This window comes from Cydia fagiglandana, chromosome 6 (assembly GCF_963556715.1).
Source record: "Cydia fagiglandana chromosome 6, ilCydFagi1.1, whole genome shotgun sequence".
Classification (NCBI taxonomy): Eukaryota; Metazoa; Arthropoda; class Insecta; order Lepidoptera; family Tortricidae; genus Cydia; species Cydia fagiglandana.
Genome location: NC_085937.1, coordinates 10,431,452 through 10,444,186, shown reverse-complemented (window position 1 = coordinate 10,444,186; position 12,735 = coordinate 10,431,452). Strand labels below are relative to the sequence as shown.

Sequence of the window (12,735 nt, the reverse complement as noted above, 5' to 3'; positions counted from 1 at the left end):
GATATAAATCGGCAATTAGTTAAAAGATTTTGTTTTCAGGGATTATGACCGGGTACAGTGTGATGGACATTAAAACATTTTGGGATAGTAAATAGATACCTAAGTAAGTATAATGAACCAGAAATCTCAAAAATATAACTAGCCTTTGTCCGCGGCGTCGTCGCAGATAAACTACTAGAGAGTTGTTAAACTACTAGGTAGATAAAAAAAAAACATTTAAGTACAATGGAGAAAGGTAAATAGGTAACCACCTCCATAAGGTGAGCACAAGGAAAAATCATAAATAAGGTGACTGCTGTAGTTAAATAAATAATAAATAAATATTATAGGACATTCTTACACAGATTGACTAAGTCCCACAGTAAGCTCAAGAAGGCTTGTATTGTGGGTATGTACTCAGACAACGATATATATAATATATAAATATGTACTTAAATACATAGAAAACAACCATGACTCAGGAACAAATATCTGTGTCATCACACAAATAAATGCCCTTACTGGGATTCGAACCCAGGACCATCGGCTTCGCACAGGCAGGGTCACTACCCACTAGGCCAGACTGATCGTCAGTTATTAGCCATTACCATACGTCGGACTATAGGGGGCAGTTTGAGGGCAAGGTAAGGTTTACAAAAAAATCTTAACTTACGAGTATCATAATGTACCTAGTATTTGTAACATAGCCGTGTTCATAGAACTTGACATGCCCAGTTAACTCATTTGTTTTGTTCCTTTCTCACAGCTGCAATTGTCTGAGTGACGGATAAAGCCAAACGAACTTTTTCGCCATTTTGACTTATGTGTAGTTCAAGTAGGTTTATAAATAACGCAGTTAGTTGCTATGATATTTGGAATTTCACATTATAAATACTAGGTACCAAATACTAAGTACAAATACTCGAAAGTGAATTGATTGATTTGCGAACCTTACCTATCATTCTGACATGCCACGAAAATGCCCGCTGGAGTCCGACGTATGGCCATTACATAGTAATTGGCTACTCCTTACAATTCAGAAAAAAAAACAAGCCAATTGAAGCCTTTTTGTTGTTAAGAGTGGGCAATAACTATAGCAGTCTCCCTATCATCAGTATGACCAATTGATCATAGGTATCCGGTTCGAATATCGAAGGACCATAAATTGGTCCTTCGTGCCGGATACGATCATACTGTAACGATCGTTGACTAAGGTCATGCGTCAGGCAAGTCAAATTTTACATTTCTTAAGCCCCCTCCAGACTATGCACGTGAATCGCGGGCGAAGCCGCGATTCGCGCACGAGTGTGGAGGAGGCTTTAGATGTAAACAGCAGTGTGACAGTTTTCAATGGTTTTCATACACACAAACTTAAATTCAAAGATAGTAAAGATACTGTAATAGCCGTAACACACTACCGCACCGCACCAAGACCGCGGTGTTATCTTTCATAAGTGAGAGCGAGAAAGAGATCTCTTCCATTCAAAGCATCCGAACACGAGGCTGCGACTAATATACTTGCTCTTTGGGCTGCGCTTTGGAACGAACGTCAAGCCCCCTGTGCGTGTATCGCGGCGCGAAGTCGCGGAGCGAAAATAAAGGCCCCTGTACATCCTAGGGACGCAGCCATGCATAAATGCGTCCCCCAGACTGGCCCACGCTGGCCCAATATGTACAGGGGCCTTAAGGTATTTTTCCCGTTCGGAAAAATACAGAACGTGTGCGTCTGGTCAAACATTTTGTATGAAACAAGTGCATTCAGGTTCCCGAATCTGTAGAGGCAGACCAAGAAAAGTCTGCAGCAGGTTTGATAGCCAACGCCGTGTAAGTGTTATTTATACGTCATAATTTAATAGAAGTTTGACGTTTAAAATAACACGTGCACTGCGTTGGCTATCAAATCCGCTGCAGACTTTTCTTGGTCAGGCTCTATTCCCAATTCGGATATCATGAAACCGAACGTCTGTGGCCAGCCATAAAATATATTCCGAACGCACCTAAAATCTACCGACTGTCATTAGTGTCAATGTCATGTCAATTTCTAATTTCCTTTCCATTGGGTTTTCATATAAATAGGGGCTTGGTCGATCACTTTGTTGATGAAAATAATATATATATTATACTTGTCAAATAATAATAATATAGTGAGCTTACAAAACTTATCAATTATTTATTGTGATTATAATCAAATATTATAGCAAAATGGAGGAAGAAACCTGTGCAATAAAAAGTCTGCCGAACGAAATAATAACATTGATACTAGATAGAAATGATATCCGCGATATTCTACGTTTCGGTGCAACTTGCAAGCGATTTCACGACTTCGTGAGGAGTAATCAATACTTATGGAAAGAAATGACAAAACGAACGTAAGGTCATTCTTATTTAGTTTAAATTAAGGATATCTTCAATAGGTACAGAAAAAAACATAATGAAATATAATGGATTATTACAGGTTGCCAGACCCTCTATTTAAGATACTTGAACAATATACTGAAGGAGATTGGTTGGTTGAACTCGAGGGGTATCACACAGTGAAGAAGCAGGTGTATTTGGAGCTTATTGCAATGTCACCACAGTTTTATGGGTATTTAAATTTTGTTGACTCATTTTAAAACAAATTCTGCGTATTTATTACCTCAAGTCTGTCTACGATCATCATGCCAAGCCAGCACCACACATGGCTTGCACTTTTTTGTTTTATCTGATGTTAACACCATGTATGTTGTGGGTATGAATAAAGAAATTATCTATCTATCTACTATACTATGTTACAGTCAACCATGGAAGTCCCAAATTAACTTTAGTAGTTTCATATTTGTTTGGGTTAAGGCTAGGTCAAATCAATTCCAATAAACCCAGTCCTTATTCATTTACACTTAGCTAAATATTAGTTTAGGAATAATTTCACTTATGTATGAATTATTTGATAATTTATTGTTTTTAGGCGGGATAATGATATTAACATTCAGGATGTGAGACCCTTCTTTAAAGCAGCCCTGGTCAATAGATTCAGCTTTAATTTTGCAATATACATTCTACAAGATGTAATCAGAAAAGGCAATATTATGATTAATAATAATTGCAAGACAGTCAAGAAGTAAGTATTTCCTCATACTCTAAATATTAAGGTAAATAGAATAAAATTTGTAAGCCCTATTAAGATATTTGAATGAACACTTACTATATACAGTAAAACAATATACATAGTTAAATAAATCCTTCTATAGTGTTTACATTTGTTAGTTTGAGTCACTTATATTCAATTTTTTTATCTCAGGCCCTTCACTTTGACGGAAATGCACTATGCGAAGATTGTTCTGAGGCATTTAATTCACACATTCCTATCTCTAAAGTGGGTGAGGGCGCATGTGAACAATGAACTGTCACCCGAGGCTGTCTGTAACTTCTTCATTCAGTGGGTTGACACACTCCACATACACCCTGATGAACATATTGAAATAAGGGTAATAATATTGAATCTTTTCATTTAATATATGTCTAATATGTGTGTCTGCCTGCTAATCATGTCAGTGGGTATGCAAAGCAATCCAGATATATTTTATTTTATTGGTATTCATGATGATGTTCCACACATTTGGAAACTACAGTTGTTATTTTTTAGAAGATCTGATCTCACTTATTTTTTGGTTAATGTGGTTACCCTATTGTTTACATTGTACCAACTACCTATGTGTAAGAACATATTGATAGATTTCTTCAATTATGAATTTAAAATGTAAATAATTATGTTAACAAGCTCTTTGTTCTTGGTATTCTGTGAAGTAGTTAGTAATTAATCAGACATCAGTATCACAATTTCTAATCTATAAAGAATAGGTTTATACTGCTGACATGGTTGGCGATAAAACCACAAGTAATTAGTGAAATACAGTCAAATAGTATTTTATCATTATTTGATAATTCGATGCCGTGTATAAACATTTCAGATAAATGACTTGGTTGAGAAAGTAAAAATTATTTTACGTGAAGATGAAATTAAAAAGGCAGCTGTAGAAGACGACGTCGAGAAGCAAAGAATTACTGAGAGGGATATTTTATCGGCCGTTACGCAAGTGGTGTATCATGACCGGCATATGGCCATTACCACTGCAGCTAATTTGGACACCCTGGATATTGTCAAGGTATTTGTTTACCTGTGACTATTCAATATTCAATAACAACATCATCATTGGCCTTTACGTCTATTGCAGACGATTTATGGTGTAACATACATTACACCGCCTGAGACGGAATTAAGGAAACGCAGGGATGCCCAGCACCTGCATTTCCCTCTCGGCTTCACTGTCTTATGCCACAGGAAAGGCGAGCCAATACGTGTGGAGACAGGTCAGCTGCAGGAATCTGCCGCATATTTCAGGTTGGACCCTACTCGCGCCTTACGGAAACTCCATTCCGGGTTTTATTTTGGAGTATCCTTCTCCTAGATGGATTGCAGAACAATGCTAAGAGGACCATCTCCCCTGTGACGAAATAGCTTCTTACTTCGTTTGTGGACTTAGTCGCCTCGTACGACACCCTATCCTATGTGAAGGTTGGCACTATTCTAAAGCCGGCCGCCACACGGCGGCCAACACAACAATAACAACAACCTCCATACAAAAAAGTTTTCCCGAGTGCCTCGTCAATCTCATCATTGTTGTTGGTGGAGCTATCTATCATTTTTGCATTTTAGTTTTTTTGCGTATGAAAACTGTCATACAACTGCTACTTATTAAAACTTCCAAAGGAAAAACTTGATAAGCCTGTCTGACCTTGTCATAGGTACAAAAGTAGATTTTGAAGCACAATAAGCATTAATCATATTCTTATTAAAGTTTTAAATAGCAATAAGATAACATTATTCACAAGCAAATAACAAAAATGCAGATACCTATACCTAACATTTATTTCCTTGCCTAGCGCCGCTAATTTAAAACTTACTTATACGCGATTAAATCCCATATTACAGTTAATAATGTTTAAAAATCGTGTAAGTTTAAATTAATACCTTCTAGGTCCTGGACAATAAATGTGGTAATGTGCTAGTGGTTACTGCGATCTACCAGGCAGTCGCCAAGAAATGCGGCGTGAACTGCGAGCTCATCGCATTCCCCAACCACCTGTTTTTGGAGTGGCGTGATAATTCCGACCCTAAAAACCCGCAGGTATTATTATGATTATTATCATATATCATATAATTCCTTTCGCATTTTCTCAAAGGTTAGCTGGAAGAGATCCCTTTTAGGGATAAGTTCGCCTTTATAAATAACATTTTTGTTTTGTTTTTGTCCGTTTTATGTAAATCTGTTTATGTGCAATAAAGTGACATACATACACAATTCTTTTCACGTTAAGGCTTCCATTCTTCATTAAGTCTTATCATTATAGAAGAATACTTAAGGAGCCTGTACATAATCTCGTGATACATACTCTAAGCTCCGAATCCCAAGATGCTGCTAAATTCTTGAAATACAAAAAATAATAACGCCAAAGATTGTTTTTTCGAACCTGCGTCTACAACATCTGAGCAGCTTCCGTGAGTAGCTCACCACACAATCAGTTACTTGCCCGTCCGACAGTTACCGGTTTCTGCGCAACAGCTCTGCCTTTAACTGTTGAGCTAACATACTTATTACGTTGACATAAGGTTTAATATCGAATAACTTCTACATAACAAATACAAACTATTTTCCATGACTATTTAAAGTAGTATGTGATGGTATCCACGCTTGCAGGTGTTTACAGTGGAGCCTTCCAGCGGGGAGCTGAATCGCCGCCGCCGCTGCCCGTTCTCGCAAAACGGGCCGACGACCAACTATAGATATTGCCCGGATTCCCTCCTCCAGTACATCTGCTCGTCATTCCACATGAGCATGGGAGCTATTCGTAACTGGTAATTAATAATTACGTATTCTGAAAAAGCATTTTAAATTATTAGGTATAGATATCATCACTAGAGTCGTGAGTGCCAGTCACGCCCACAACCACATTGTGATGTAACGACAGCAGGATTTTGGAATAGATAAATGTTCATTTTTCCTACCAAATTACATTTTCCGCAGGCAACTGCAAAATGCAAGATGAAACAATAAATTTCCATACTTTTACTCATTTGTTCATGCACTATCTTTTTTGAAATTCGTACTAAGTATATAACTATATGCAGCAGTGTGTGTGCTCAACTCTTCTGCCGACACATTACTATATATTTTATAATATAGCAACATATAAAACATTTGCGACAGAAGCATGAAATGTAACACACTCTAAAATATTCTTATTTTTTAGGAATACACTCAATGCTTTGCACCTATTGGATTTCTTGGGTTCGAATCGGAGTACACACAGTTCATATAAGAATTTCTTGCCATATTTACTTGACCCAACCCATATGTCAGCGATGACCTCTCCTCTCAACCTGAAGCACGTAAGTTTTCATAAGATTCTGTTCTGACAAACGATTACCTATTCAGTTCGTTTAGGTATGAGCCGATAAGCCGACCCACTAGCTAGACCACTAGAGGGGTAACAGCTCTTTCCGACTGAATATCCCGTTTTTTGCGGGTACGGTTTTCTGCAGGATCCCGTTTTAGTAGTATATATATGTACTAGTAACGTTCACACAAGCATTCTGTTTGTGGGATACTGTACGCATACTTCATCAAGCCAAAACTAATGGGGTTGGCAACTGCCATAGGTTTGCATAGATGGTGCCATCATAGCTTGCCCCTTTCTCTATGAGATTTGGCTGAAAGGGCTGGCATCCAGGGCATAAAATTCCATTAAATAAACAAAAATTTGAGACAATTCTAGGGACAGGCAGGGGAGGTTTTGCTGGAGCCATCTGCTAAATACTTCGACCGGCCAACCCCAACTATCTTTTCCACACCTCTATTAACCTTTTTGATAACAATTTATTTTACTAAAAGTGTCACTTTCACCGATTGTGTTTTGCAGTTGAGCACTCCTCATATCGAGATAATTAGAGCGCTCTCCAGGAATGAAGTGCCCGTCGATTGCTACAAGAAGCGAGTAAGTACCAAGTTTTTTTATTATGTCTGTAATCAAATTATGACCCGACGTAATTTGGTTATTTGATCCACATCACTTTTGTAGAACAGGCATTTATTTTTATGTCGCTTCTAGTTAGTAAGGTGGATTTACAGGGCCTTTATCAAATAACCAGAATCGCCGTCCAACTATACTGGCAGTTTTTTTATGTTTCGACAGAAATGAGGCGGTGGAAACCCTCGTTTATGAAAGTAGAAAGACGGCATGTTTCTCGATTTTTTTTTACAAGGCAACATACTCCTTGGCAGGGCTTGATCTCCTTATCACAAAAAAAATATTTTGCAGTTCTCTATAAGACATCGTACGAGTAACGTGAAATACGCCGTGGGTATGACGTGCTACCACACCAGATACGACTACGTGTGCATAATCCGCAGCTGGGACCTGCACTGTGCGCTCAAGTGGCAGAGCCAGATGACGGCCGAGAGCCTGTACTTTGGCGTCATGCAGCCGTTCTACAACGTCATCGCGGCGGACCAGTCGGAGCGTTATGTACCCCAAGGTAAATCATGGATAAAGCTAACTCCTAAGAGTATGCTTAAATAACATTCATTTGAAAGCTATACGATATATTGACAGAGAAGATGTAGTATAAAATGTTTATGGTTTAATATTCAGTCAGGTGAGTCAATGACAAAGAGCAATTTTACATAGTTTCCCCGGTCAAGTTAATAGTGCTAATAACCCCTTATTAATATTGTAACTTTTGGGCCTAATATACGAGTGCCATGTCGACCAAGCAGACCTATTGTGGCGAGTGTTACCTCATTCTTACTTAGTTGATCTGGAAGACTAAGTTCGCAAAGCATAAAAAAGTTAATCGTTATTTTTTTTTAATTGTATTACAGAGTTTCTAAAGGAATTAGATCGGCCCAACCGTCTCTACCACCTCGAGGAAGTGATAGCGACGGAGTTCACCCATTTCGACGGATTCGCGTACGTCCCGAACGACGAGAAGCGGGCCGAGTTCCCGGACGACGAGCCGGTCGTGAACGTGTACCGCGAGCGAGCCGAGCTCCTCAACTAAACCGGGACCGCAACATAGTGGTACTGTGACAACACCCATTGATTGGCACGGGATTCTCGTCACTGCTGCCTTGAAATAAGGTTGAGCGTGCCAATGATGAAGTTAAACAAGTAAACGCTCAACGCAGAGTGCGCCACTGGGTCTGGGTCCCTTGACAGATTAGATGACATAAGCTATTTAACGTATGTTCGAATGCCTCCAAGATATTTTTGGGTGGCGGTTTATAAAACGCAGCGCGAGCTGGCAAAAGATAATCCAAACTGTCTGTTAATAGACCATTTTGAGATCGCCCTTTAAAGGTCAGAACACACCGGCTGCGTGGGCGTAGACGTGCGCTAAAATGTTTCAGCCGCGCACGCACACGTCACGCAAGCGGTGTGCCGTCTCTGATAAGGATCTGTATATTACAACGCGCACGTGCACGTCTAAGCACATGCACCCGATGTGCACAGGCCTTAATAGTGAGCCATTAGCAGTTTTTAAACCCAATAGAGACGTGTCGACAATAGGTAGATTTAGCTTATAAATAGCAAACTGCCAGGAATACAGGGCTGTAGGTATTATTTCCGACGCTCCTCGAGAGTATTGTATGATACATATAGCAAATATTGTCTATTTATCTTATAGTGTCTGTCTATTCTAATACCTAAGTAGTGTTTCGCCATTTTGAAATCGGATCGAAAACAGTATATTTAAATACAGAAAATTTTATTTATTGGTAACCTGATAATGATAACCTTTATGGTTTATATAATATTTCCAAATATAAGAATAATACGAATAAATTGGCGAGCATTGTTATGGCAGGTGTCCGGACCTCTCTGCAATAGCCCAATCTTTTGACCAGCCAAACTTCAACACCATAACCGGCACTCTTCTCCACTGTATTTACAATAGCTCCTATGCCAGCTGGGACCGATTTACGGGTATCTATTTGTACCCGTGGATGGGTTCTAGCTGGTGTATTACATAACATCAAACTTGTCTTAAAGGGCCTCTGTGCTGTTGGCTTCGGCCCCACGCATGCCTCCCAAAGGTCCGGGACCCCATGGTCCCGAGATATGGAAAGACATACGAATAAGAAATATTTTAGAAAAGCTTTAAAATCTTAAGCATTTAATAAGTACCTGTTAGGTATTAGTTGGTTTGACGTTAGCACAATTGGTCTACAAGAGAACGCCACCAAACAAAATCAGCATGACATTGTTGAAAACATATATGTATTACCTACATAGCGGCAATCTATACGTGTGACTCGTTCCGTCTTTTATTTTTATTTTCTAAGCTGTATTTTCATTGTTCTGCGTGTATATGAATTCGAGGAAGATAAAATATGATGAACTTGAGAACATGAAAGAATTGTGCTCAAAAGACTGTGATTTAATAAAAATGCGTGAAGGCATGTGGTGCAACTGATGAAGTTTATACGAATGATGTATCTAGTATATAAACATAACGTTACGTTGTATTTTTATTAGTCGGTATTAAGATATAGCATTGAAATGGTGTACATGTATTGTGTCAGGACTCTTACAGAGAGCTATTGTAAATCAATAAGACCATTCACAACAATCATCAAGGTTTAATCGATTGGGAATTGTTGAAATCATTATGGCATGGAATTTATTTAATTACGGCATGGTATCTTATGCCCTTGATGGGGTGTTACCGGTACTTTATTTGTTTATTACCAGGCGTGGCTCACTCCGCGATTTCGTCGCTTTGCTACAGGTAGCTAAAAGTACATCCGCGCGTGGCGCTGTCGCCACCTAGCGGCCATATCTGTGCTGGTCGTAACAGACGCGTTTTGTTAGAGAGTGAGTCTTCTGTACCTAGTACTATTATTCTGTGTTATTATGCATTGTTTCTTAGTTATTTAAGGATGTTTTTTTGTATATTTAAACATTTTAAATTTTATACATATATTTCTTAGAGCATTTAGTAACTGGAGACGCCTTTGTTGTCATTTTCTGTACAAAACGATCTGCCAATTTTTGCGGGGGAGGGGTACGTCAAATAGTGGTCAAATATATGGCTATTTTGTACCTATGTCAGATAAACGTCAGTCCATACAAAATCTTGCACAATTGTGCAAGATTTTCGGCAGAGGGGTAAACTCTTTGAGGGCAACTTCGGTTATTAAATGATCTAGGATATAATTATATGAGTGTTATAGGATATTTAGTCTGTTCGGAAAGAGAAAAACGTGCAATGTATTGGGCTCCAATCATTCCACGACTCTTCTCTTTTCACACAGACATCACGTATGTATATCGTCGTCTTGTGTAGTAACCCAGTACCTACTCGTACCCACAACTCAAGTCTTACTCAACCGTAGGTGCATTTTACCAAGATTGCCCATAATAAAGACTGTATCGTTAAGTATAGGGACAGATTAAACCTGGTCTAACTGTTGGCATGTGTATTATTTTGTATTACTATGTTCTAAGGGTTTGATCTGGGGGTATTTTTAAGCTATATCATTAAAGAAGGTTTGACATTTTTTTTATTTTAGGGACTTTATGATGCTTTTAATACCGAATAGCAAATACAGTCCGGACAAGCCTATCGAGCTGAATATGAGACTATTTCACCGACTCGTTGGTACGATTTAAAGTAACAACAGGTTAATAGGCTGCCAAAACATGTTATCTAAGTGTCCTCTTCATGACTGTTTAATTGAGCAGCTGCGGAATAAATGTGGTGAATTTTTATTTTTACATAAAAACGATTTTTCACCCTACGATTTGGAATCCCTTCAATTTCTGATGCAAGCGTAATGACGGAGACCGCTAGAAGAATAAGCTTAAAACCAAAGCCTAACGGACATTCATGGCGTTGATCCATCGCTAGAGGGGGTCGATAGAAAAGCTCCATGATAGTTATATGAGATGTCAAAGTCATAGTTGTCGTAAGTAGCATGCCATTTTCTCTAAAAGGCCACCATGCACAGATCCTAAGCTTTTTTTTAACGAAAAGAAATGCTTAGACTATGTCTAGATGTTTCGCTATACGAATCATGTATAATTGCTGTTTACATAGTACGATTTTTTTTTGTGTGATATGTTCTTGTTCGAAAAAAAAAAAGCGCTGGTGGCCTAGCGGTGAGAGCGTGCGACTTGCAATCTGGAGGTCGCGGGTTCAAATCCCGGCTCGTACCAATGAGTTTTTCGGAACTTATGTACGAAATATCATTTGATATTTACCAGTCGCTTTTCGGTGAAGGAAGACATCGTGAGGAAACCGGACTAATCCCAATAAGGCCTAGTTTACCCTCTGGGTTGGAAGGTCAGATGGCAGTCGCTTTCGTAAAAACTAGTGCCTACGTCAAATCATGGGATTAGTTGTCAAGCGGACCCCAGGCTCTTTATGAGCCGTGGCGAAATGCCGGGATAACGCGAGGAAGAAGAAGATGTGCTTGTTCGCATACCGCAAAATTTCTTCTAGTATTTGTCCGCACTCGTTATTTTTACTCGAGAGGATTGGGTAAATTTCGTCCAAACCATAATGCTTTACGTCGAGTTCCCAGGACGAAATGTGTACCTTATTAAAGCACTAATTAAACACATCTGTAGTTTTGAAATAAAAATATAATACCAAAAAAACGGCTAAGTAAGTTGTCCCTATAATTAACGATACAGTCTTTATTTTTTAATCAAAATATTTATTTCAAAATATTAAATAACTTCGTCAAATGTAAATTTGACGTACCTATGACGCGAGGTAACCGTATGCTTATATGTCCAATCTATCTTTTCCACTTTCTACAAATTGTCAATATGTACTGTTTCCACGCTTTCCACGTTTGTCGTTATACTGTTGGCATTTTCCATAACATCGCTCGTAGCGCCGCTAACTGACGCGGGCGCGTGCGGCGGATTTTACCAACAATTTCACACGCGTGACATTGCGGACGCCCTATATGATACCATACTAGAATTGTCCCTGTTTAACCCTTTATAAGGCCCGAGTTATACAGATATGCTACGTGAAAGTTAAATACACTAACATGTTTGTAATGCACTGGGGAACACATCTATACAGCAAAAAACAAAACAAAATCATTAAGAAAAACATGTGGTCAATATATGCACTTGAGTTTTCAGATAATCTGTTTCCAATACACCTATTCATTGACATTGACATAACAAACATAAGTAAGGTGCTCTATATACAGACTAGCGTTTAATTGACTACATACGGTAAATCGAACATTATTGTGTATCTTGAAGTGGGTAGGATTAATATATGAAAATCACTGAAAAAATTATAATTCACGATGAAGAGTGGATTTATCAAAATTAGACCTTGTCATCATACCAATAAGAGTCTCGCCACTCGCCAACGTGAAATGCAAGAGCTATAATTCAAATTATTAGATACAGCGACGTGTATATTTTTAATAGTATAATGGAAACAATGACGATAGCTTGCTTCCCTTGACATGCATAGTGCATAAATTGACCACATACTATAGATTAATTAATTACATTAAAATTAAATACTGACCGAAAAAGTATGAATGAGGAAAGAAAGCCTGATATATTCGCTATATATCAGGCTTTCTTTCCTATTGCTAATGGTATTATAATACCATTATAGTTAAGTAAAAAAGAGGATGTTCTTCTCCGTAAATGTTTATTAACTAAGTGGTT

At 38.4% G+C, this 12,735-nt stretch overlaps 1 protein-coding gene across 3 annotated transcripts; it reads left to right on the top strand.

The window, feature by feature from the left end:
* Positions 1-2,036: 2,036 nt before the first annotated feature.
* On the top strand, positions 2,037-12,631 carry LOC134665168 (F-box only protein 21-like). 3 transcript variants are annotated; one of them, XR_010098340.1, is made up of 12 exons: positions 2,037-2,348; positions 2,435-2,566; positions 2,927-3,079; positions 3,260-3,446; positions 3,930-4,124; positions 4,998-5,147; positions 5,718-5,875; positions 6,271-6,409; positions 6,940-7,014; positions 7,339-7,555; positions 7,902-11,138; positions 11,493-12,631. XR_010098340.1 is itself a non-coding variant. In XM_063522022.1 (11 exons), the coding sequence occupies exons 1-11, from the start codon at positions 2,182-2,184 to the stop codon at positions 8,078-8,080; spliced, it is 1,752 nt and encodes a 583-aa protein (XP_063378092.1). In that variant the 5' UTR covers positions 2,037-2,181; the 3' UTR covers positions 8,081-12,631. The 3 variants fall into 3 exon arrangements, 2 of the variants coding, with proteins under 2 accessions (XP_063378092.1, XP_063378093.1); XM_063522022.1 differs by having other exon boundaries at positions 7,902-12,631; XM_063522023.1 differs by having other exon boundaries at positions 2,194-2,353; positions 7,902-12,631.
* The last annotated feature ends 104 nt before the right edge of the window (positions 12,632-12,735 follow it).

What these genes read in the sequence shown, in the direction of transcription:
- LOC134665168 (XM_063522022.1), top strand. Translation starts at nt 2,182, where the DNA reads ATGGAGGAAGAAACCTGTGCAATAAAAAGTCTGCCGAACGAAATAATA. An exon ending in CTCCTCTCAACCTGAAGCAC is followed by an intron (nt 6,410 to 6,939) that starts GTAAGTTTTCAT and finishes TGTGTTTTGCAG; the next exon opens with TTGAGCACTCCTCATATCGA. An exon ending in TCGATTGCTACAAGAAGCGA is followed by an intron (nt 7,015 to 7,338) that starts GTAAGTACCAAG and finishes AATATTTTGCAG; the next exon opens with TTCTCTATAAGACATCGTAC.